The 27,144-nt window shown below is 35.6% G+C and overlaps 1 protein-coding gene across 1 annotated transcript in view; it reads left to right on the top strand.

The window, feature by feature from the left end:
* The window catches only part of TDRD3 (tudor domain containing 3), a 163,490-nt gene that overhangs the window by 99,711 nt on the left and 36,635 nt on the right, over positions 1-27,144 (top strand). Inside the window, 4 exon segments of the mRNA XM_028526378.2 lie at positions 1,102-1,228; positions 1,231-1,257; positions 4,197-4,322; positions 22,017-22,867. Coding sequence (XP_028382179.2) covers positions 1,102-1,228; positions 1,231-1,257; positions 4,197-4,322; positions 22,017-22,867 — 1,131 coding nt within the window.

Here is a 27,144-nt window from a genome sequence, read left to right as displayed (position 1 = left end):
TAAGGTGTACCAAGGTTGGGGATTAATTCATTATTAAAAGGGGTGTGTGTGTGTGTGTTTTAAGTTAAATTCTATGTGTGGGACAGTTTTTTAATTAGATATTTACTTGGAAGATAGTTAAGAGAGAGAACGTTTTGGAAGGTTTGATTATTTTTTACATTCAGGTAAGTTTTCAAAAAGAAAGAGGAATTATAGTTTTAATGTCCAGTCCTCTTCACATTTACTTTAGCATAGCTAGAGCATGGATGTATATTTTCTCTTATGTTCACTCTGATCCATTGATGTAGCTACTGTGCTTAAAAGGATTCTTTGTTTAAGAAGATACAGTCAGAGTTTGGGAAGAATACTGCGCTTTTATCAATGTCTGCATGGGTATCAGTGACTGCCTGCAACATGCGTGTCATGTATATTTGAAAACCTATCCATCTGAATTCTTAAATGTAGTAAAGTTAGTTATGTATTTCACAGCAGGCCATGACTGAAGGAATTCCTTCATGAGATATGTTTATATTGCTTAAACAGCTCTGGAATTTGGGTCTAGATTTGTCAAGGAGATTTGGGTTCTGGCATTTGTAAAGTAGATTTTCCTACTCAGTCAGCATACAGATTGTCAAAGCATCATAGATAGAATATATGGCTAATAAATATATAGCAGTATGTGCAGCAATGGAGAGAGAAAAAAACAAGAAAAATGATGCTATCATTTTGTTAGCTTCATTTTATTTTACATTTAGGACAGGTGCTATATAAATTATATTTCTTTCTAGAATGGAGTATTAACTATAGCAATTTTTAATTAGGGTCATTTTCCTGTCTACTATTTTCAAAAGCCTTATTCTAGCATATCATAAATTGTTTTTGTTTTGCATTGGTATGGTACTTGTAAAGTCAGAGGGTACTCAAGGCATAGCCCTGCATATCATGTTGATTCTTCCTTGGCTATTGGTATAAAAAAACACAGCAAGTGAATGTTTCTTTATTTGACATTTTTCCATAAGTATATGATACAATTTTTGTTTAATAAAATAGTATGTAGTTAAAAACTTACACCTTGCTTTATTTATTGTCTACCAGCATACATTTTCTCTTCATTCCTTACAGGTTGATGAGAAGGCTCTGAAGCACATAACAGAAATGGGCTTTAGTAAGGAAGCATCAAGGCAAGCTCTTATGGATAATGGCAACAACTTAGAAGCAGCACTGAATGTTCTTCTTAACAGCAATAAACAGAACCTGTTACAGGTCCACCTCTGAGAGGTATAACTCATTAAGAAATGTGCCAGATAGTGTTTGCTTTTTGGAGGAGTATATGTTGCTGACAGAGGCTGGGTTTTGTTGCTCTGAGATCTAGAACGATATTTACCATTGTGGTAAGTGCTTCCAGTTCTGCAACTAAAGAGATTTTTGCAGGTTCCTCTGCATGTTATTTTTTTCATCTTTATATAAAATAGGTCTAATAGTACCTTATTTAACAGGGGTGGATGTAACACAGAAAATATAAAGTGACTAGTTCTAATAATTATGTCACTTGTATAAATGACTGAAGAATATGCAAACGTTTTAAATTACAAGAGCATGACAGTTTAGTGTTATTCTTTAATTGCATAGTTGAATGTATTATATGATTTTTTAATTGCATAGTCATATATATTATGTGATTTTTAAAGTCCTAATCCTATATTCTTTTAAAAAGTAGTGGGTAAAGAAAATTTAATGAAAATTATTTTTCCCTTAGAAGATAATTTTGTGAACAAAATTAAGTTTTAGATAGATCATTTGGGTGATTGAAAGTACTAATTAATACAGTCATTAAAAAAATTTTATTGACTTCCGGCTAAGATGAAGTATAGGTAGATGTACTTTGCCTCCTCACACAACCAAAAGAAGGACAGCAACTATTTAAAAACAAAAAATGACCAGATCAGCCAGAAAATCAAACTGTATAGAAATCCAATGACCGAGAAATTAAAGAAGAAACATTCATTCAGACGGGGTGGAGATAGGCAGCCGAGTGGAGAGGATGTGTGGCAAGGCAGCAGCTGGAGAAGTGGGCAGTCAAGATGGGGGCTGATGGTCCCACATTTGCATTTGGATAACTGGGAGCAAAACCAGGGAGGGAGATAGACTAGTGCAACCCAGGGTCCCAGCAGGTGAAAAAGAAAGCCTAAAAAACCTCTGTCTATAAAAACTTGTGGGGGTTGTGGTGGTGGGAGAGATACCCAGCCTCAAAGGAGAGCTTGTTGGAGAGACCCACAGGGTCCTGGAACATAGACAAACCCATCTACTCAAGAATCAGCACCAGGGGGGCCCAATTTGCTTGTGGGTAGCAGAGGGAAGTGACTGAAAGCCAGCTGAGAGCCAAGCAAGCACCATTGTTCCCTCTCTGACCACTCCCCCACATATAGGACCACAACTCAGGTACTTAAGTTGCCTTGACCTGGTGAATACCTTAGGCTCAGCCCCTTACTACATAATAGGTGTGCTGAGACAAGAAATTGGCCCAAATGAAAGAAAGATCAAGTTCCTAAAATAGAACCAAGCAATGAACAGATAGCCAGCCTATCAGATGCAGAGTTCAAAATGTAGCAGGAAAAGAAAAACTCCAAAAGTTCCTCTGTAACTGTAACACTTGCAAAATTTCACACAGGACTGTAGGAGCTGACCAGTCATCACCAAGGCAACGGCTGGTTATCTCAAGGCCACTGACCTTGCTCCTGCTTCTGAATGCTTGCTTTCAGCAGCTGGTTCCCCCTCCCTTTCTGCTTGTGTAACTGGTATATAAAAAGGACCCCTAACCAAGCCTTTTTCGGCTCAGGATTTGGGAATTAACCCCCCCCTTGAGCCTGCGCACGTAATAAAGTTTGTGCTTCATCACCTTCCCCAAGTGTGAGTGACATTTCCGCAACAAAAACACTGGTAATCAGGATGCTCACAGAAATGGTCGAGTATGGTGGCAAAATAAAGGGAAAAGTAAAGGCTATGCAAAGCAAAATAAAGAAAAATATACAGGGAACCAACAGTGAAGGGAAGGAAACTGGGACTCATATCATATATAACGGTTTGGATCAGAAGGAAGAAATAAACATTCAACTAGAACAGAATGAAGAAACAAGAATTCAAAAAAATGAGGAGGCTTGGTAATCTCTAGACAACTTTAAATGTTCCAACATCTGAATCCTAGGGGGTGCCAGAATGAGAAGAGGAAGAGCAAGAAATTGAAAACTTATTTGAACAAATAATGAAGGAGAACTTTTCTGATCTGGCAAAGGAAATAGACTTCTAGGAAGTCCAGGAAGCTCAGAGAGTCCCAAAGAAGTTGGACCCAAGGAAGCACACACCAAAGCATATTATAATTACATTGCCCAAGATTAAAGATAAGGAGAGAATCTTAAAAGCAGAAAGAGAAAAGGAGACAGTTACTTACAGAGGAGTTCCATGAGACCAGCAGCTGATTTCTCAAAAGAAACCTCACAGGCAGGAAGGGGCTAGAAAGAAGTATTCCAAGTCATGAAAGCCAAGGACCTACATCTAAGATTACTCTCTCCAGCAAAGCTATCATTTAGAATGGAAGGGCAGATCAAGTGTTTCCCAGATAACGTCAAGTTAAAGGAGTTCATCATCACCAAGCCCTTATTATATGAAATGTTAAAGGGACTTATGTAAGAAAAAGAAGATCAAAACTATGAACAGTAAAATGACAACAGACTCATGACTATCAACAACTGAACCTAAAAACAAAAGCAAACTAAGAAGCAACTAGAATTGATACATAATCACAGAAATGGAGATCACATGGAAGGTTATCAGTTGGGAGGTGGAATGGGGAGAATGGGGGAAAAGGTACAGAAAAGAAGAAGAGTAATTGGTAGGTACAAAGTATCAGGGGGAGGCTAAGAATAGTATAGAAAATGGAGAAGCCAGAGAACTTATGACCCATGGACATGAACTAAGGTGCAGTAATGCTGGTGTGTGTGGGAGGGTAGAGTGGAGTAAAGAGGAGAAAAAAATGGGACAAATGTAGAGCATAATAATATACTTACAAAAACAAAAATAAAATTTTTTATTATAAATGATGTAGAATATACAGAAAAATATGAAAAGAATATATACAAAATCCTACTTAAGATGTCTGCTAATTATAATTTAGTGTATTTTGTCCTTTGTTTTTACATGTACAATATATATGTCTTCTTAAGGTAAAGGAAAAGGCAGGGGGCGAATAAGATCTGAAGATGAGGAAGAACTGGGAAACGCCAGGCCATCAGCACCAAGCACCTTATTTGATTTCTTGGAGTCCAAAATGGGGACTTTGAGTGTGGAAGGTAGCTAACTCAATGTAGATTTTTTTTTAAAGACCAAACTTCATTTGTAATTGTACAAAAAGGTTTACTAGTGCAACTAACAGTATGAACCTCTGCTCTGGGTGTTTATAAATTTCTTTAATTATAAATTGCCTGTTTGATAAAAACACACAAGAAAATTGTAGTTGTTATAGTTTGAAATGTTAGATGGCAGCCTATTTTGTTCTCTTACTGTACACTGGGTAGTAATGCCAAACTCTTTTTCCCCAACTTTACTGGGTGGCAGATTTAGCTATGGAAACACATCGTTATGTTGGGAAAGTTATAATTATATAATTTTATATGATTTATTTTTATTGTAAAGTTGGTCTGTCTCTTTTTTCCCATATATTATATATCACATCAAAATATTCACACAATGAGTAAATATGCTCCCTCAATGTTGTGTACTTTGCAATATGATATATTCCATCAGTTAACATAAATGCTGAAAAGAGAAATAAGTATGTTAAATGTGTATCTTTTCTCTTAGCGTGGAGCATGGTAAATATTTTCTAAAATAGTAAGTTTTCAAAATATGATTTCAAAAATTTAGGAAAATAATACTGTTAAATTCATTTCTCACTTTTATATATATTTTGAGTCTATTAAAGCTCAGAGATGCAATACTTTATAACAAATTTAAAGTATCCAGATTGTATCCAAATCTAGATTGTATCCAGATTGTATCCAAATTTAAAGTATTCATGAAAATGGAATCTTATTTGTTGCTAGATTATATAGGAAAGGTAATGTAATTGAGAAAACAAATATTTGATGTGGAGAATATTTATAAGCAAACATGTAAGAGCAATATTTTCTTGATTATAAATCATAATGTATTGGTTTTCCATTGTCATTTAACCAATGATCACAAAAATCAGTGGCTAAAAAAATTGCAAAAATATTACTTGTGAGTCAGGAATCCAGGCCTCATTTGGGGCTTCTGCTAAGTCTCTTGTACTAGAATTGAGATTGCAGTTGGTTTATGATGTTGTCTGAGGCTTGAAGTCCTCTTACAAGTTCACGGGTTGTTAGCAGCACTCAGGTCCTTGTGCTGCTAACAACCCGTGTTGTTACTGGGGAGTGCTTTCAGCCGCTAATGGCCTTCAGGACCTAGCTGCAGGACCCACTCCACAGGCAGTTCACTTGTTTGTTTGCTTCTGCAAAGCCAGCAGGAGAATCTCAGCTGCTGCTTTCAGTTCCTCTGACTTGCTGACACTTTTGTGCCAACCTTCCTTTATACTATCCTAATCAGGGCTCCTTTGATTTCCTTTTACCTGTCTGCCTCCCTACATTTGTTTTTGACTCCTGAGGTATCTCCTTAGTCATAATGAGGTTGGGATTGAGGAAAGTGACTCCACTGAGAACTCTGGGCCTACGATGCTTCATTTCTCACAGAATGCATCTTAAACCAATAAAATGAACTAATATTAGCATTCTGCTTGAAAAAGGTATCAAAGTTAATTAAGATACATGGTAAGAACGGTACATTCAAAACTGAACCTCTGTGTTAGAGAAATTTACTTCTTAGAGGACAGAAATTATGAATACTTTGTTAATAGTGGATATTGTTGAGTAGAATGTGTTGTATTCATGTTACTGTTATCAGCGTGACACAGAGTCAGCAAGAATGTGAGCAAGATAGGGGTATTGAAATAGTATTCTAGACCCTTGATTTTCCCAGGGAATATAGCCTGTGATCTTCCCAAATTCCCAAATTCAAGAAATTAAATAGATTTCTGATATTTGTACAGGCTCTTAAATTTTATACAAATCCACACGTTCTTATAATCATCCTAACCCCAGAAATTACCTTCCCCTCCAATTTACGTTACAGTTTACTGTCCTACTTGATGACCATTTTTCTCAGAGAAGCAAATGTTATTCTTTCTAAAAGTACTATGTGGGAGGGCCCGCTGACCAAGACAGGAGATGAGGAGAAGGCTTTGCAGAGGAGGTGACAGGTATGAGGAGTTTGGGGCGAAGGGCCATCGAGGTAGAGGGAGCTGTGGGTGTCCAGGCCTGGAGGCATCAGAGCACCACTACCTGTGCTGTGAGGGCACGGTGGAGGTAGAGATGGAAGGCCAGGGGTAAAAGTGGCAGGCTGGAACCAGATCAAGAAAATTTTGTCCTAAGGAGATTTTATTTTATCCAGATGGCTTTGCAAAGCCATTAAAAGGTTTTGGGCATGAGAGCAATGAGGTTTGTTTGGTGTCTTCAGAAAACAAATTTTTTTCTTCTGTCTGCAATGTAGAAAATGGGATTTTTTAAGTGAGTCTACAATCACACGTGTTTTGAGGAATCATTTATTCTGTAAATGTAGTAGGACAAAGGGTGCGATCATTTATTTTTTTGATTTTTTAAATCTTTTATTATAGATAACTGATCATCACATGTACTTTTCTTAGAGATTTTTCTAGCATTAAATTTTTAAAATTATATTTTTAAATTGGAACCTAATATAATCGTAATTGACATTTTTATAGATTTTCTGAAAAAAGTCAGTTTGGATTACATTGGTTTATGAGAATAACCACTAATTAAAGTGTTTCATGTGATGCGTAACAACTTGATGCCAACTTGGGACTGTTCAGTTGCTCATTTTGTGATGGGGTTGTGTTCTAAAAGGCTCTTATATAGGGATTCTTTTTAAATTTAGTTTTATATTTTGATTATTATGGTTGCTGGCTAGATTATCATGCCAACTCCAAAAGGTCAATTTTTATGTTATAACCTAAGTTTATCAATATGTCACTTTAGTAATACATAGCTACCATTTAAAACAATGCCCACTGGGAATACATACTTAAGTTTCAGTTTGGGACGGAAGAAGTGGGTTTGATTCTTTTCACTATCATGGAGGAAATCCAGGTTGGCCAGAGAGGGAGAAAGGGATGCCTTGAGGTAGTAACTTTACTGCTCTGACTTTCTACGTCTAAATGAAACCAGGGTAGCAGCCTTAATTGGTTCTGAATGAGGACCAAGGACACCGTGAGAAAGGTGCGCAGAGGAACCCTCTGCTATCCCCTTGTTTGTGTAGCTTATTTTATAAGTTCGGTGCTTTTTGCCATTTATGTATTTTAAGTTAAATAAATATTGGAAATAAGAACTTACCTAACACTCATAAGTGCTGGACATGATCACAGATGGTCAGGTTTCTCCTTTCCAGGACCCAGCCTTGTTTCCCACTTTCCTTCTTTTATTCCTTAGTTCACGGAATTCTGTGCTCCCTCAAGAAGCATACTTACCTGATCCTCAGTCTGTTTGGCTCGTTGGTAATAGTTGAGAAGAGCACCTCTTTGCCAGTTGTATCTGTGACCTTTCCACTTTCAAACTTGCCAACTTGTCTCTTGTAGGACTCCTAAAGGCAGTAAGAAGTAACCAACACTTTCCATCATCCTGACACTTTCATACCAAGTTCTCTATAGCATTGGCCACTTTGGTTAGGAGGTCTCAGTTTTATGACAGCGGGTTTAACTATGCAGTAAGTGCCAGCATACTATTAGGAGATGAGCAGACTTTCACCACCCTGCCCCCTTCCTTTACTACACTGGTTTTACATCGTAGGTTTTGTCACTTTATCACCCTACTTCCTGGCACCAATTTCTAAATTAGGTTGCTTTAAGATGTAAGCCACAGAAATTCAAGAAAGCAAGAAGGGAATTTATTGGTTCATATAGCTGGAAAGTCTTTCTCTAGCTCTGAATTCTGCTTTTTTCTGTTGACAGACTGTCTTCATGTGGTAGCAAAGATTGCCCAGGTAGCTCTAGGCATAGCATGAGGCCAACATAGAAGATGGCATAATGACATATAAAGATATGTGGGTAAAAAGACGTATCTCAATTTTGCAAGCACATTCTTTTTCTGGGAAAAAGTAAAACACCTTTCATCATAAAATTACTGATTCCCCAATCTCAGCTGAGTCCCACTGGGGCTGCTCCTTTGAGGTGTTTGGAGTGGCTGGAATAGAAGTCCAAAGAGACTCGGGGAAAGAGCACACTGCCACTTGGTATCAAATCTCCATCATAATATGGGATAAAAAGTAATAAAAAATATTTTTCAGGAACAGTTAAATGGTCTGTATACCTAGGAGATCAGATGGAAAAAGACTTTCCATTTCCTTATATCTGTATCTATCCCATCCTTATTCAGGAAGCACAGGACGTCTTCGTTGATTCCATCAGTGTTATTTACAAAGAGGAAGGTAAAATTCCCCCCACTGCCTGTCCCCTGAAAATAGGGCTCTATTATCAAAAGAAGGGGAGAATTGAGCAGGGTACTGGGGCAGACAAATACAATGGATTCTACCACTAACTTAACTCACAGTTCTTGTATTTACTAGTTGTATGTCTTTGGGTATGATAATAATCTCTTAAATTTTAATTTCTCCATTGGGAAATGGAAAAATAGTAATAACACCTAAGTTATAGGGTTGTTGTTAAGATCAAATTAGGTTATGCATATAAAGTGCTAAGCACAGTGCTTGACACATAGGCCTCCATATAAAAATGGTAGTTCCTGCCACCACCACCATCACCATCATCATCATCATGATTAGCAAGAACAGCAGCAGTGGCAGCAGCATCCTCCACTTGTCATCTTCATCCCCACTAGCCCCACTCCAGGTCCTCAGCCCTCCACTGATGCTTTGCAGAACTTTATCATTTCATCCTCCATATTGCAGTCAGTGATGTTTCAAAATATCAATTTGATCCTACTATCCCCTTGCTCAGAATAATTCATTGACTCTTCTCATTGGCAGAATAAAATTCAGTCTATATATTATATATACTGTTTTTATGGGGTGGCATTACACTATTTCCTGTGGATTTTGTGAAAAGTAGCATTTGGTTAACAGTACCCCTAATTCCAAATTCTGCATAATATTCAGATGTAAATAATATATTTAGATGTTAGGAGTTAAAATAGTAATGATTGCTGGATAATTCACATGAAGTTGCAGGCTTTTGATAGTTGGTAGGTGTTGTTTTGTTTTTGTTTTATTTTAATCAAATTTTAAGCCAGTTTAAATAGTTTGGCTTATGGACTTATGGCTGGAATTTTGAAGACTGAAGAACAGAGACTGCAGGAAGGAAATGTCATATAATGGTAATAGCTTAATTGGAAAGGCAGGAAACTGATCAGGAGGAGAGAGAATATATATGTGTTAAGCTAGCTATTCTTGTGAAGGGTCTCCTTAAAAAAGGATCATCCATTATTGACTATTGTGTATTTACATCTAATTGCATCAAACAGCATTACTCCTCATTTCCTTGTGCATCTGATTGATTGAATGATGAATGATGTTGGAGTGCCTTTTCAGAAGCCAGGGATTAATGGTAGCTGTGTGAGTAGTCATAACCTGTAAGCACAACAGAGAGAATATGTAGCTATCTACACACTACTTGTCACTTTCTATACCTCCCTGTTCCTATGGCCTTCCCTGTCCTTGCCTTTTTTTTTTAAATAGGACTGACTTCTTTTTATCATTCCATTTTTTAAAGTGCAAAATTTCCCCAAATTCCTAGTTAGTGCTTTAAGCTTAACTTGAATTATTTCCAATTCTTGGCATCTGTTACTTTAACAGTGAGTAGTCTGTGCCAAGTGATACTGTGTCACAAATAGGTACAATTTAGTACTGAAATCTAGAGTAAATATTCAGAAACTCTTTTAGCAATTTGACAGTGCCTCAGCATTTGCTGCTGCATTTTTATAAACAGTCCACAGCTGTTTGGAAATTGAAATCAGAACCAACAAGTACAACAAAAAACCTGGCCCTTTATTAGAGTTCATTTGAAATTCCTGGTCTATGTTGTTACATTGCGGCCTCATGACTTGCAAGCATTCTGACAACACAGCACCTGACAGTTTACTTCCCAGGGCAGTGAGGCAGAGTCGTTTAAAAACATTAGACAAAACACCAGGTGGGGAGGGAAGATACGCTGTATGCTGCACATGTAATGTTCTAATTATGGATGTAAGTTTAGTAGTTACTGGGATTTACTAATTACATAGAGAAAATTTTATATAGATGTAGGAATAACTTTAATGAAAAATTTTAAAGGTCACAATAGAAAGTTGGTTAAAAGTAGCTTATAAATTTGAAATAATTTTTAAAGCATGTTTACAACAAAAAAGGCATTTTAAAGATAAAAACAGAATGGGGTTAATTTATTTTTTGATGAAATACTATAGAAGTGTAGTTTTTGTGTATTGCATACATGTTACTTGATAAATTTGGAAAAATTAGAAATACAGATAACAAATAAAAGAAAAAGAAACAGCCTGTAATCTCATCACTATATTCTGTTTTCATTCTGATTTATGAGATCATATTTATGTGATCTGCTTTTTGTCCTAACAATATAACATATTTCCATGTAATTATATATTTTTCTTAGCATAATTTTTAAGGCTAAATAGTCCATTATAATTCCATTTATTTTAGTGATTTGAAAGTTGTTTCCAAATTTTGCTATAACAACCTTCAAAATAGTTTTTAGAGAAATTATTTACCTACAGATGATTTTTTTAGATATGTATGGAAGTTAAATTACCTGCCATTCATATTTTTAAGATTTGTTAGCCATGCTATCAGTTATGATATAAATATTTTTCTTTGTTTTTTAGGTATATAGAATATAGATATAGCTTTTCTCAGAAAACTAGAACACCACTCTCTTTTTTATTTTTGCCATTCTGTTATTTCCCTTCTCCTTAATGGTCCATTCATTTAAACATTTATTGACCTTAAAATAAAATCATAATTGGCATTTATTGAGTATCTACTATTTGCTAGGAATGGTGCTGGGTGCTTTGTATACTATTATATAATCATCTACAAATGCAAAACATATGTTGTTATTTCCATTTGACAGATAAGTAAATAGATTTGAAGAGATAAAACATCTTACTCATAAGAAATAAAGAGCTAGGATTTAGACCCTTGCCTGTGCGCTTCCCAACTCTGAACTTTTTCTTTTTTATATATCATGATGCATTTCCAAGCACCTGTTAGCTTTCTGATGGGGAAGAACAGTGAAGAGTTTATTAAGATACATTAAGTTTTAAAAATGAAGGAGAGATATCAAGCAGGTATTTGATGATCAAGTAGAGGTGGAAAAGCCAGGCAAAGACATGGAGAATGCAGCTGCCAAAGAAGTTGGAAGAGTATGAGAAATGCTGAGAGAGAAGGATGAGAAGTGTTTATTAGGTTCACATAACATCAGCAGTGTGCTGGTGAACATGTAACAACAGGTTCTGGGAGAAGAGGGGGTGGGGCAAGGGAGGAATGCCCTGATTTTTAGCTTTTGTTGGTTTCTGTGGTGTAAATGTTTTCACTATGGCTGATTTCCAATTATCAGCTGTTTAACATCCAGCTTGTAGATTTTCTGAAAATTGAATAATCAGCTTTTGTACAATGTTCAAGCTGGCTCCAGAATACCACTGGTTGGAGACCTTGACAAAAATAGTTCTGGTGAAGTAGTGGGGTTAGAAGACAATCTGAAGGATATCTAGTTGGTAAATGTTAGACAAACATTAGAAAGATTATTTTGAAGAGAATGCTAAGAAATAACATATTAATATAGCTTGAAAAAGTTTTGCTGTAGACTTGGAGTAACGGGTGATTTCTCTTCCTGCCTATTCATATTTTTAAAAGGTTGCATTTTATTTTTATAATATATAAAAAACATTATCATCATACATTAACCATGTGTGTTTATATGTACCTGATAGGAATGAGACATAACTCTCCAGTTTTACACTTTGTAATATAAGTCAGGATTCCTACAGAATATATTTATAGAGGGAAATAATTTATATAGAAGACATAAAATACATAAATTTTGAGCCAATAGGCAAATTTTTAAAGCCAAAGAACTTGGTGATTATTACAGAATGTACACAATATCTAAAGGTATTTTACACAAAAATCCCTGATTTGTACAATTGAAAATATTAGTCAAGAGTTTTGAGGTAAAGAACATGTATAAATTGGCTTAAATACAAACATAGGAATATTACAAAGTGTTATGCTTCTATTACTATATGAATTTGTATATTAATCAGTCAGTACTACCATTTTGTAACAAATATCTTTAGTGATTTGTTTTTTGTTTGGCTTTATTTGTTGAAGCATCACTCAGCAGCAATCTCAGCTATTCTACTTGGATCAGTTCATGCAGCAATAGGTAACCTGTTGTACCGTGGTACTATTGTCATTGAGCAAAACAAAACAAGAAACCCAAACCGAACCAAACAAACACACAAATAAAAACATTTAGCTGCTTCTCACAACAAAAGCCAGACTTGTGAGGCAGATGCTGGTGTGAAAGGAAAGAAGTTTTATTCAAGTGCTGCATTTATTCATGAACTGGTAGAATGGCAAACACCTGTCTTAAAGTCCATCTACTCAGCAAGACCATGGGTCACCTGGTTGTTAGAGCCACAAGGTCGTGTACTCCCAGGGTGGAGAGTATATGAACACACAGGGTGTTAGTGCATCACCAGGTGGGCAAAAGAGCAAATCAGGCTCTCTCCTGGAAGCCAAGGGCCCCGTGGCACATGGAGAAAACAGACCCATGCACTGTGTGAATCCAGATCACAAGCGAGAGTAAATCACTGGGTGGGCCTTTGTTCCTCTGGGATTATGTTAGTTCAGGTGTGGTATGGACCAGGCATGTTTGTGTACTTCAGGTGACTCCTCTTCCCAACCAGTCCCTTTTTTCCCCAGGCTAACTGACAGACCTCTTTAGTCAGCACCTCCCCCTGTGTCATTTTGACTTGGTATGGTGCATGTGCCTACCTTCCCTTGGTCGCACCCCCAATATGGTACTGGAAGTAGGAGGTGGCTTTTCCTATCCAGTTATCTTATTAGCTTTTCACATGCTCAGGCCATGCCCATTGATATTCCTAGCTTTCCACACACCATTCTAAGGAAGCTCCTCCTACGACCCTCTTGGTCAATGGGAGAGTCCTTGGGCTTCAGATATACTGTCTACCAGTAACATTGTGACTTTTAAAAAATAGTACTCCAGTCCAGAAATGGACATTTCGTTGGCTTTTCTTTTAAAAAATCCTATTTATTTTCACTTTTCTGCCCCTTAAAATAAATTGGCTTTAAATTTCACCATATATTTTGGCCTCAAATTATAAGAATTCTCACTTTTATTTTGCTATAGTTTTGTGTTCAGGAACATAGTTGCAAAGATAATGTGTTTAAGATGATTATGATTATGAGTCTGAAAAATATTAATCAGATTGGAAGAAAAGATCACACAAGTTAAATTTAGCTTTTTGTACCTGACTGATGCTTCCTGTTTGACAGTTTCACTAGTTCTGGAATATTATCCTTGCAGTTTTTACAGGTTTGATAATATATTACAGTACTGTGTATTTAGTTGATATTTCCAGTATATTTTCTTCAATAAACAATATTTGAGTTGAAGCAGAAATAACATGAACTCTTTATGTCTAAATGGATTTGGCCCACAAATTTAGTGCCTTATGTATAAATGCCCAGCTTATCAACAGGAGAGCTTTACTTGACTTACCTATAGTCACCAATGTACAGTTGAACTTCAGGCATCTGTGGCAGTGGGTAGTGTGGGAATGACAGTGAGACCGCACTGTTACATCTGATTCAACAATTTTTGTGTTATTTTATGTCCAGATATCTAGGAAGATGAAAATAATCTAATTTTATAGGAGTTGTATAAGAAGTGTGCCTCAGAAGTATGACCATCAGTGCTTATTGATATATGAGTTTGATTGGGAAGAAGGAAAGGAGTGGCCCTACATAGTTTAGAGTTTTAGAATGTTAGGATTAAGAGTCAGATGACCCAGATAAAACATAGCAGCCAAAGGGAACATGATAGGCTCTAGAAAGCAATGTCACCATACCCAGTATCCTCATCTCCTGTTTTAATTTTCGTTAATTGGAGAAAAAAAACATATCCAAAAAAACCTAATATTTTTCCTCTTGAAGTTGTTAGGAAAACACAGAGATTAGGATTATAAGAGATTTTGCTACGAAGATGATATGAGTAGACAGTAATTACAAATAAGCTTTATTTCTAAAACAGATTTTTCTTCATAAAAGCAATGTATATTCAGTCTGGAAAATACTGAGTGATCATTTATTCAGTCTAAAGTATTAACGGAGCTTACCGTGTGCCAGGAACTGTGTTAGAAAGGGGTGTATTGGTAAACAGAACGTAGTTCAGGGACCTGAAAGTCTAGCAGGGGAAGGAGATTCAGGCAGTTCTGCCTGTGCTACTGTTGTGCATGTTACCTGGCACAGATGGGGGTGCCTGGCCCAGTCCCTGCAGGAGTGGGGAGGAGTGACGTCCCAGAAGAAGAGCAGTCCACGCTGAGGCCTTAAGGAAGCTACAAGGAAGACACCTGGGACACATTCAGGCATGTGCAGGCATGTGCAGGCATGGATGCATGTGTGATCATAAGACACTAAAAATGCTCAGTACAAGACTTAACCTCTCACCAGAAAACAAGGCTGTGTTTTAGAGTGACTGTCAGTAACTGATAGAAAAAAAGGTGAAACTGCTAGAAAAGCCATCTGAAGAGGTCATTACAGAAGATTTTAGAGGTGGAAGAGGAAGCAAAATTAATCCAATGCCATATTTTAGGTATGAGATATGTGATACAATCATAACCCTAAAATTTGTTTATATAGAAAAAAAAGGAAAATCAGATAAGTTATATAGATGTATTCTCATTTAATATATCAAATTGATATTTGTATATGTAATTTTTTTTTTAGTCCTGGCAAAAAAAATTTTTAGTGCTAATCCCAACCTAGGATTGCCATAAGGAAATACGGAAAATAACTAATGGCTAGCAATGATTTAATGTTAGCATCATAACAGTAGCTTTATGCACGAGAGATAGTAGGAAAGTTATCGTGAGGCCTGCACCCTGCCTGCTTCATCCCAGCTAGTTGTGTGACCTTGGTTGAGCTTGTTCAGCTTCCTCATCTGTGAAATGGGAATGTTATGGTTGTGCCCTGAGATAAGCTCATTTATTTGGTCTTCCAACATATGAAGAATTTTATGTACTCACTGAAGTAAACTTTTTTTTTTGGCAATTGTAAGGACCAGCTTAGATTTTTCATGCCTTTTAAACATGCCTGGAAAGGAACTTCTTGATGTGTGTTTCTGTTTCTCAGAGTTTTCATGGTTTGTACATTTATAGCAGTGATGATCTTGGGCTTTATACCCCTAACTTTTTCTCTCTTTTTTATTAAGGGGATTTGGGGCACTAAAAGGTTAATTCTTTAAACACTGAATATCATAAATACTTTGTGAGCTTAGCCTTAAATTTAGTATGTATCATAGTTATGAAAGAATTTAATAAGAACAGGAAAACAACTTTATATATTTGAATAATGAATGAAAGAAAAAATGCCATGTCTGATTATAACTACTGTTTATTCTTGTGTGTGTTTTTTTTCTGGGGTTTTATATCTTTAATTAATTTCTTTGTTTATAGTGGACATCAATTTTGGAATATTGGTATGTGCAACCTTTTTCTCTTTGAAATACGAAATTACTGATGATTATATTTTTATTCAGATTTATCCTTGCAAAGGTTTCGTGAGGGGACCACATTCCCTCCTGAAGGAAGGGTCAGGCCCAGGACTCCTGTGCTGCTGTTCTGTCTCAGACCGCCCTTCCGTGCTGTCATTGCACTTCTTAGTTTTTAGGGGTCAACTGAAGCACTGCTTCTTCAGAGAACTAAAGTAGTTTGCCACCCACTACCAGTTTTATCACAATGGTCTATAGATTATCTTTTTAGGCTTTTTCACAGTTCTAAGCTATACCATTTGTTTACTTATTTTTTTTCCTGCCTCTTTCCATTGCACCTAAGGTCCCACAGGATGGAGAGGTTATAGTTCTTCCTTTTTCTTCCTGTGTGGTGACTACGGCAGGAAGCGGGTATGTCTGTAGCGGGTATGTAGTGACTGTCGTACAGAGCAACTGAGCGAAGAAACGAGGTGAATAAGGTCACAGTTGCTCGGTGGTAGGGCTAGGATGTAAGATGGATCCATGAGAAGAGCAATTTCACCTATATTTTCTAATTGAATCTTCACTATAATCCTGTGATAAGTGTCATCATCCACACATTACTGATGAAGGAACTAGGGCTCTTTCTGACTTTGTCAGAGCTGTATCACTGGGAAGAAGGAGAATGAATCTGTTTGGTTGTCAGCATAGCGTTTGTGTTGTGTAATCTTTTTCTGTGATCATTTGAATTCAGCCTGCTGAGCTTCAATGTGCAAAGCCCAATGTGCTTTGCTGGCCACCTTTCTTACAGAAAGCAAAATAGAAGACTAGATTTTCTATTTCAGGTTGCACCTTTAGCTGAGGTCATGTGACAGACTTAAACAGGGAATTTTCAGCTTGGAGGCTTGTTTCATTCCATTGTTTTTAGTAATTGTACCTTTCAGCAAATATTTACTGAATGCCATCTGTTTGCCTGATTCTGTTTTACTAGGCACTGGAGAAAGCAATGCAGAGTAAGACTTAGACCAACCCTACTCTCAAGTTGGTTAATATGTAGTAATATTTAAAGTATCCTCTTTTAAAAAAAACATGCAATATTGAAATGAATGAGATAACCTCTATGCATTGACTTGGAAACATGCCCATAGTATACAGTTAATTTTAAAAAATATCCTGCAGTTTGTGTGATGTGCATGAGTTCATTTTTTAAAAATAAATAAATAAATAAATAGGCAAGTAGAGATGTCTGTATGAATCACATAAAAAGAAAGAATAACCTCTGACTGGCCAGGTAGGTCAGTTGGTTCCAATATCCAAGGTTGTGAGTTTGATACCTGGTCAGGACACATAAGCAACCAGTGAAAGGATAATAAGTGGAACAAGAAATTGCTGTCTCTGTCTCTTTCTTTCTCTCCCCCTTCCTCTGTCTCTCAAAAAATTAAAAAGAAAAAATAACCTCTGAAATTATTAACAGTGGCTCTCCCTAGAGGTAGGTAGGATTAAACAATCGTAGGATAGAACTTTCACTCCATATAAGATTGTAATTTTTACTTTTTAAAACATTTCTTAGCATTTTTTAAAGATTTTATTTATTTATATTTAGAGAGGGAAGGGAGGGAGAAAGAGAGAGAGAGAGAGAAACATCAATGTGCTGTTGCTGGGGGTCATGGCCTGCAACTCAGGCATGTGCCCTGACTGGGAATCGAACCTGTGATACTTTGGTTTGCAGTCCACGCTCAATCCACTGAGCTACACCAGCCAGGGCATTTCTTAGCATTTTTAATATAGAAAAATTTAAAGGGTATATAGATGAAATTTTATTTATATTTTAAATGATACATTGAATTAGGATATGATTTTTATTTTCTAATGTATCTAAATTTTCTCTATAATTTAAATTTGATAATTGGACAACAAACAAGTTTTCACTAAAGAATTCTTTCAGTCCAAGTATTGTTTTTTCTTGATGCAATTAATTATCTTTACTTGCATAATTATAAATGCTAATACATATAGTAACAATGAGAGCTAACATTTATTGAATCCTTTTAAAGCCAGTTATTGTTCTCAGTACTTAGTTAATCCTATGAGGTAGGTGCTAATATTATATCTATCTTAAAGATGAGGCTCACAAAATTTAAGTAACTTGTCTAAGATTGTAGAACTACTAAGTGGCAGAGCTGTGATGTAACTTGAAGTTTCTCTCCAAAGACTGTACCCTACATGCTATACTATCTCTAAGTGCCAGTTGTTGAACTTGTAAATAGCTGTTGAACTGTTAACAGGGGTTTTAGTTTTTCTGCTTTAATATAAAGATTATTAATTTTATGTCAGTATTCTGGCAATCCTAGTATACAATTTAATTTTTTTCAGTCCATCAGGGATTGTTAAAGAGCTTTTGTGATTTCTGCATATCCCCAGAAATGAGCAGATGTAGGTGATAAACTTGTAGCTAAAATGCTGTTGGTTGCGTTTTATTTTATTCTCTCTGGGTAGGCAGCTTGGCATTGTGGAAAAATTGTGTCCTTTAGCTTCAGTTGGATTTGAGTTTAAATTTGGGCTTCAACTTTTTCTAGCTGCTAGTTTTGCATTGTTTCTTCACTTTCAAAATAAGGATAACATTATGGCCCTTTTGGGTGGCTATGAGAATTACATGAAATAATGTAGGCAAAATACCTGTGAAATGGAGTCAGGCACATAGTAAAATCTTTGTAAATTTTAAGTTACTTGTTCAAGTAGGTCTCCCAAAATAAAAATGAAGGAACAAAATGTACCTTTTTATACTATGAAATGCAGGCAGAACTGTGACTGGAGAATGAATATTCTCAATAAATTTATTCTTCATTCTTACATTTCAAATCATGGTGATGTAAAAACTATTATCATCTCTTACCTTGTAAACATTGTAAAAATCCTGACCTGGTGTAACAGCAACATTTTATCACAAGTCAAACTAAACTCATACAGCATTCTTTGATCAGTTTTTTTGATATGGGTTTTTTTCACTTTGATCTTTTAGATGTTTTCAGTTTTAGTTATTTTGTGATGAATTTTTTATCACTTTTGCTTATCTTCTCTTTTTTCTCCTATATACTATTAAATGTTACTGATTTCTGTTTATATCTTTGTATGTCTTTGAGTAACTAATGAAAAAAATTTAATGTAAATTCTTGTGTCCATTTTTTCTGGGATTTGGTGTCTTTATTTTTACTTATTATAATAAACATCTATTTTGGGATATTGGTATGTATGACCTTTTTCTCTTTGAAATAAATAATTACTGCCAGTTATATTTTTAGTTAGAATTATCCCTGCAAAGGTCATTTTTAAAAAGTTGATGCATTTTATTCTGTTGTTTACAGAAAAATAACCGATACTTTTTTTATTAGAGTCATTGTATACCTGACCTGTGGTGCTGATTGGCATTTTGGGTGATTTGGAATCATCATACCTCTTCAAGGAGGGTGGCTGAGAGCAAGATTTTGACTGGAACACTGAGGAGCTTTCTATTTGATCTGCGGGTTTATTTCTTAATTTACCTTTTCATAGTTTAGTAATTGAGTTCTTTCTGTTATTTTTAATAGATTGTCTCAATTTCAAAATATTTACTTTACATCTGACTTCATTACTTATCTGTCTAAGACAAAATATACTGGGTTTAAGGAAATCTGAGGATGATGAAACATTTAAGGACTTTCCTGTCTTGGTTTAGTGTTATTTTATTTTGAAATGAAATGGGTATATATGAAAACTGTTCTCTTAAAAGCATAATTTTATCCTCTTCGTCATTGAATTTAAATTTTTTAAAATTCTTATTTAAAAATTAATTGTTTGTAGATTCTTCTCTCACTATATTATGTTAGCACAGTCTTGGAAATGAAATATGCTCATAATTAGTAAAATCACTTGTTTATTCTAATCTAATTAATATCATCAATTAAATAAATTAGGAAGTTTTTACTTTTTTTTTTGTTTTAGAAGAGCTGAAATCAAATTCTCCCATGCCTACCAAGCCTAGTTGAAGCCTTCATGCTGTATACATGGTTATCTAGAACCCAGTCTACAGTCCAGGATACTTAGTTACTCTTGTGATGACCTAATATATTTGTACTTTCTGACCATCATAGATATCAGTGGCCCTAACTGCAACAATAAGACAAATCAGTCCCTAAACACAACCACCCTAAAATGCTTACATCTCAAATATCTATTCAAACTGACTGATGACAAGTAAAATATCTTAATATTTGACTTTAGAAGCTGAAAAATTTCTTTAATTTGTTACACAAGGGACTTTACTTTTTATTTATTACACAAAATGGTATAACATCTGTAGCTCAAGACTGTAGTGGGAATATTTGATAATGAAGTACAGGTGTGGGGCATCTAACACACTGCAGATGGAAAGAGGTGACTGCTATTTTTATTTTCTAATAATGAATGACAAATGCCAATATATGCTTTCTGCTGAAAGTGCTCATTTGTGTACTGCTTATATTCACTACTGTTCTTGCTTCCCTGAATGGTGATTTGTGGGTTAAAAAAAAATGCCAGCAGAAACTAAAAGTGACTATTTTTATTCTTTCTAAGGAAAACTTAATGTTGAGTACAGTTGTTAAAAATAAGATATTTGTGTTATATTTATAAAGCAAATCTTGGGAAAAAGTAATTTTTAGAAAAATATCTCTGTAAATGGTCTTGGCTAGTATTTGATATCTTGTGTATTTAAAAGTCTTAATTCTTTGTCACAATTAATGGGTGGGTTGGTTGGATATAGAATTATACTTAGAAAAGAGTTTTCCTTTATTTTCAAAGATTTAAAATCAGTTAGATTGGCTTCCAACTTCCAGTGGTTCTGTTGAGAAGTTTTGTTTTGTTTTGTTTTGTTTTTTATTTGTCTATTTGTTTTCCCATTTTGGGTCTTGGTATTTAGTCCATGCTTTTGTTTTGTCACTCAGGAGCTTTTAAAGGTCTTCTCTTTCTCCCTGTCAATTTGAATATTTTAGGTGATACCTTTCTGACTCCAGTGGGTGTTTGGAAATGTATGGAGATAGTAGGAATTCTGGGAGAGTGTACTTTGGCAATTAGTGCCTAAAGGTCAAAGATGTTAATTTTCTTGCAATGCAAGAAACAGTCTCGCCCAAAATGTCAGTAGTGCCTTTGTTGAGAAGTATTGTAATCCTTGGGAAATATAAGAATAATTCTGACCTGCATATTGATTATGGGGCATGACAAGAGAAATAAGACGTGTACCAAAGACCAATCAGTATGTTTCATAATAATGTTAATAGTCCTGTTGTGTGAAATAATGGAGGAAGAAAAGTATAAATGACATAGTACAAATTGAATAGACTAAAAATCACTCTGTGAAATACAGTCATTTGGTTATCTGTCAGTATATATTTACCATGTTACTGGTTTTAGTATCTAGCTGGATATTATTTGCACTATTGTGCTTAGTCATATTTTTGACAGTTTTCTGTATTTCCAAGTAGTATCTGCCTTTAATTACTTTGATATGTTAAGAAAACTATTAACTCTTTTTTTTTAATTTTTTTATTTTAATCATTGTTCAAGTACAGTTTATTAACTCTTTTCTATAGTGGGATATCTGTTTGTAACCCAAACACTTAGCAGTTCCAGATCTAGAAAGATTTGAGAAATAACATTTTTGCAAAGGCTAGAATTTGACTGACAATAATAGCTATACTTTCCTAAATTGGAGTGGGATTCAGAAAAAAGTTGAGCAATGGTTATAAACTTGTGTAGGTTTATCGCAGCTTCACAGTTAGCAGTTTGCAGTTCTATTTCAGTAATGTCTTGGAAAATGAATTACCGAGGTTGAATATATAGGTAGCTATAAGAATGCAAACATTCAATGACAAAGACAAATTGCTTTTAAATTATCCACAAGTTTTTCATGGTTCATACATATCATTGCTTTACTTCACTAATGTAGCTGACTTGGGAAACTGTACATTAGAAATCTATGGCTGAGGAAGCAGAGAGGAATGAAGAGAACGAGGAAGGAAGACAGTAAAAGATATTAAAATAGGAGTTTGATAATTTTGTATTAATATACTAATTGTGAGCCATTTTAAAATAAGTATTGAGAGTCATCATTTTAATATGCATATGATTTACTTTTCAGAACCTAAATCACAACCGCAGCAGCTTCATCAGGGACAACACCGATTGTTGAATACTGAGCAGAATGGAATAAAAGATAATAATCAATCAAGATATCTTCCTCGAAGTGATATCAGACAGCCAAGAAATGAAAAACCTCCTCGTTTTCAAAGAGATACCCAAAATTCAAAGTCAGTTTTAGAAGGCAGTGGATTACCTAGAAATAGAGGTACTGAAAGACCAAGTAGTTCTTCAGGACCTGAAGTATGGGCTGAAGAGAGAATCAGATGTGATAGACCATATTCTAGATATGATAGAACTAAAGACATTTCATACCCTCTAAGTTCTCAGCACAACGATGGTGCTTTTAAAAAAAGGGATAACTCTATGCAAAGCAGATCAGGAAGAGGTCCATCCTATGCAGAGGCAAAAGAAAGTCCACTTCCTCAAGAATCCATAGATTATAATAATCAAAAACGTGGGAAGAGAGAAAACCAAACAGCAAATCCTGATTATTTTTATGACAGGAAACCACGAACACTAAATAATGAAGCTTTCAGTGGTATAAAAATTGAAAAACATTTTAATGTAAATACTGATTACCAGAATCCTGCCCGAACTAATAGTTTCATTGGTATTCCAAATGGAGAGACAGAAGTACCACTGAAGGGAAGGCGAGTAGGACCCATTAAGCCAGCAGGACCCATCACAGCTGCACCCTATGATGATAAAATATTTTACAATAGTGGGCCCAAAAGAAGATCTGGCCCAATTAAGCCAGAAAAAGTACTAGAATCATCTATTCCTATGGAGTATGCAAAACTGTGGAAACCTGGAGATGAATGTTTTGCACTTTATTGGGAAGACAATAAGGTAGGCATGCTATAGTGGTATTACATAGTGATGTTACTAAATGTAACATTCTAGTGAGACTGCAGAAAGCTGTTGCTTTGGGACTGTGAATTTTGTTCAACATTTGTACCTGTTTAAAGTCTTTAAACAGATTTATAAATATGTAATTTATAAAAGGGAAAACAAAATACTTCCTGTTTTTTTAAGGATGATTAGGGAGAATCAGTCCCATAAGATTTGGTTAGGTTAGGTTTGATTTTAGCTTGTGCATCAGAATAGTATTATAAAACTGGTTAAGTGAAGTTGGTAAGTGATTTCACTTATCATCCACTGAATTATTAATGTTTGCTTTTCTCTTGTGTATGGCCTTTATTATGTTGAGGAATGCTCCCTCTGATCCCACTTTGCTGAGTGTTTTTATCATAAATGGGTGCCGTACCTTATCAAATGCTTTTTCCCCATCTGTCAATATGGTCATGTGATTTTTTTCTTTCTTTTTGTTTATGTGATGTTTTACATTTATTAATTTGTAAACATTAACTGTAAGGACAGTTAACATGTAAACTGTCCTTATATCCCTGGGATGAATCCCACTTGATCATGGTGTATGATCTTCTTAATGTATTGTTGGATGCAGTTTGCCAATATTTTGTTGAGGATTTTTTTTTTTAAGATTTTATTTATTTATTTTTAGAGAGGGAAAGGGGGGGGGAGAGAGAGAGAGAGAGAGACAGAGAGACAGAGAGAGAGACAGAGACACATCAATGTGCGGTTGCTGGGGGTCCTGGCCTGCAACCCAGGCATGTGCCCTGACTGGGAATCGAACCTGCGACACTTCGGTTTGCAGCCTGTGCTCAATCCACTGAGCTACGCCAGCCAGGGCTGTTGAGGATTTTAGAGTCTGTGTTAATAAGCTATATTGGCTTATAGTTTTCTTTCTTTATTGTGTCTTTATCTGGTTTTGGGATTAGGATGATGCTGGCTTCATAAAAAGAGTTTGGGAGTCTTCTGTCTTCTTGGATTTTTTGGAATAGTCTGTGAAGGAATAGTCTGTGAAGGGTTAGCTCTTCCTTAAATGTTTTGTAAAATTCTCCTGTGAAACTGTCTGGGCCAGGGCTTTTGTGTGCCAGGAGTTTTTTGATTACTGCTTCGATTTTGTCAGCTGTTATTGGTCTGTTCAGGCTTTCTGCTTCTTCATTCAGTTAGAGGAAAGCATAGGCAGGAAAATCTCAGATAGTCCATGCAGCAATATTTTCACCGATATGTCCCCTAGAACAAGGGACATAAAGGAAAGAATAAACAAATGGGATATCATCAAAATAAAAAGCTTCTGCACGGCTGAAGAAATCAGCATTAAAATGAAAAGGGAGCCAACCCTATGGGAAAATATATTTTCCAATGATAACTCAGACAAAGGTTTGACCTCCAAAATATGTAAAGAACTCACAGGACTCCACTCCAGGAAGACTAAAAACCAATTAAAAAGTGGGAAAAGGACCTGAACAGACACTTCTCCAAGGAGGACATACAGGGAGCCCAGAGACATATGAAAAGATGCTTGGCATTACTAGCTATCAGAGAGATGCAAAGTATTTTTTATTTTGATTCCTGGATTGATAGCTTTCCCCTACCATACTTTTAAGTTTATTAAAGACAGGATTATGTCTGTTCAGTTTTCATCTGCTGCCCTTCTTTTCCCACAGTGTAGGGACTTAACAATAATTTTGGACCCTGTTAATTAGTTAATTTTGAGGGAGCACTTATATAAGAAAAAAGTAGAGTGGTTAGGGGACTGGAGATACCAGCAAGTTAATAAAAACAGAGGTAAGGGAGTTATAGTGACAGAGACCTAGATAGATGTGAAGATCAGGTAAAAGAAAGAATATTTGAGGTGAATATTTCATAAGTAAAGTAGTTTCAATTGATAAAGTAAGAATGTGTCCAAAAGAGTGTGTGTGTGTGTGACTAAAAGAAGTGGTGGAAGCAAAGTTAACTGAAAATTTCAAGGAACTGAAATTCAGGCTAGGAAATGTGGGTGGATCTTCTAAAGAGATGCTGTAGGCCTTGGGATCAGGAACCAGGCCCCATAATGTTCAGTGGATAATGAGGCATCAGCTGAATGTTAGGTGTGTTACCTGATGGTATCAGCAAGGAGGATACAGATGGTATAACTAGGTGCCGTAGTCTTGAGGCATTTCTATACATGGGGGATAATACTTGTCTAGTAGCAGCATCTACTGCCAAGTTTTTATTCAAGGCTAAAAGGAGGGGCAGAGATAGCACTAGTTGTACTTTTCCTTTATTTTCCAGAAAAGCAAAGTCTTGCCAGAAATATCAATAGGTAATCTCATTAGTTGGAACTATTTTACATGGCTACTTCCTGGCTAATACGAAGGCTTGGAAAGCAAGTACTGGTCAGACTATTACTCTTTCAACTCGAACTACTCACTTTCAAAAAAACAAGAACTATTCAATTTGGTTAGTAAGGGATTATTTATGTTTTCCTGTTTCTCAGTCATGGTTTGTAGATCTAAGTGTCTACCTTAGAGTGGACTTTGTGTCAGATGCTTCTGTGAAAAGTTGATTAGGATGAAAACGAAAAGATATTTTTTCCATATTGGACAGTGTGGGATTGTTGGTGACTTCGACAAGCAGAGGAGGTAAGTGATTGGAGTTCAGATCAGACAATGTTTGAAAAGCTTGGTCAACCACTGAGACTCCTTTAAAATCTCATAAAGATCATGCTCTAGTAGTAAGTGCGAACTACAAACAAGGCATTACAAACCCTAAGACAAACCTTTACAAGATCAAGGATATCTGTTTGTACTCTGCCTGCCCAAAGTAAATGTAATCCTCTTTTAGGGAAAAAAATACATTTTCTAGAACCTTTCCAATATTTTATCTGCAGTGTCTGGCATCCTATAAAAAATTATGAGGCATGGTTTAAGAGAGAAAGAATATGATTGAACAGAAACAAAAAAACAACAGAAAAATAAAAGACCTACAAATATTGAAATATTAGACTTAGCAGACAAGTTCTTCAACAAATATTGAGAATACAATAAACCATGACTGAGTAGCTGCTAACTGACTAAATGTTTGGGATTGATCAGGTAGTTTGGGCTGTGTTATTGCCCATATACCTTCAAACACCTAATGAGATTATTAATAAAACTTTGCTTTTAATTGTAATTGTCTCAAAAAATTCAATAATACTGAATTCATCCATTGCTGCTACTGAATATATTCAAAATAATGTCATATACCTTCTGAAAGACAGTTTCTAATAATTACTAAAATGTTTTGAGCTTTTAAGAGTATTATTAGAATGATTGGATGATCTTCTAAAGTGACTACTTTGATTTTAATTGCATTTATATTTTTAGTTTAGAGTGAGGGACTATGGACACTATATAGATTATATAGTTAAACAAATAAGATAAACAGTATTCACCCCCTGAAAGAGATGAGATTAGTTATCTTCTGAAACCACCTAATTTAAGAAATAGCTTTTAAATGTCTTGTCAAGAATAGGCAACTTTTTGGCCTGGCTAGTGTGGCTCAGTGGGTTGGGTGCTGACATGCAAACCAAAGGGTCCCCAGTTCAATTTTCAGTCAGGGCACATGCCTGGATTGTGGGCCAGGTCGCCAGTAGGGGTGCATAAGAGGCAATCACACATTGATGTTTCTCTCCCTCTCTCTCTTCCTTCTCCTCTGTCTAAAAATAAATAAATAAAATCTTTTTAAAAAAAGAATAGGCAACTTTCTAATTTTCTAGTCAAGAGACCAGGGTTTGAAGATTTAAGAAAAAGCATTGGCTATAACTGTCATTAAGAAATCATAATCTTAATTGCATTGTAGTGATGTTTTGGAGCTGATTAATTAATTAGTATAATCTGTCATTTAAAAGAATCTTCCCAGTATCTTGCCTTCTCCCAGGCTTTATTTCCATTGAAGGATTTGAGAACTTGGAACAATTCTTCCTCTAGACTGCCATAATTAGTTCAGCTCTTTCTGCCCACTCAACTGTAATGCTCTAACAACCTCCAAACCGGTCTCCTTGCCTTAAACCTTATTCCTTTTAAACTTGTCCTTAAAACTGCCACCACTGTGCTCCTGGACTTAGACCATGTCATTTTTCCTAGGTAAAATCTTGTACCTGTACAGTAAATACAGATTTTAACATGCATGAAGAGCCTCAGTCAGTTGGCTGTAACCTTCTTGTCCTGTCTAATTTTCTGCTGGTTGACAGTCTCACGTCATGCCATAATTAATTTTAAATTCTTTATAGTTTCCTG

The sequence above is a fragment of the Phyllostomus discolor genome, chromosome 11, assembly GCF_004126475.2.
Source record: "Phyllostomus discolor isolate MPI-MPIP mPhyDis1 chromosome 11, mPhyDis1.pri.v3, whole genome shotgun sequence".
In the NCBI taxonomy this organism is placed as follows: domain Eukaryota; kingdom Metazoa; phylum Chordata; class Mammalia; order Chiroptera; family Phyllostomidae; genus Phyllostomus; species Phyllostomus discolor.
The sequence above is the reverse complement of the archived record's forward strand: the minus strand, read 5'-3'. Positions and strand labels throughout refer to the sequence as shown.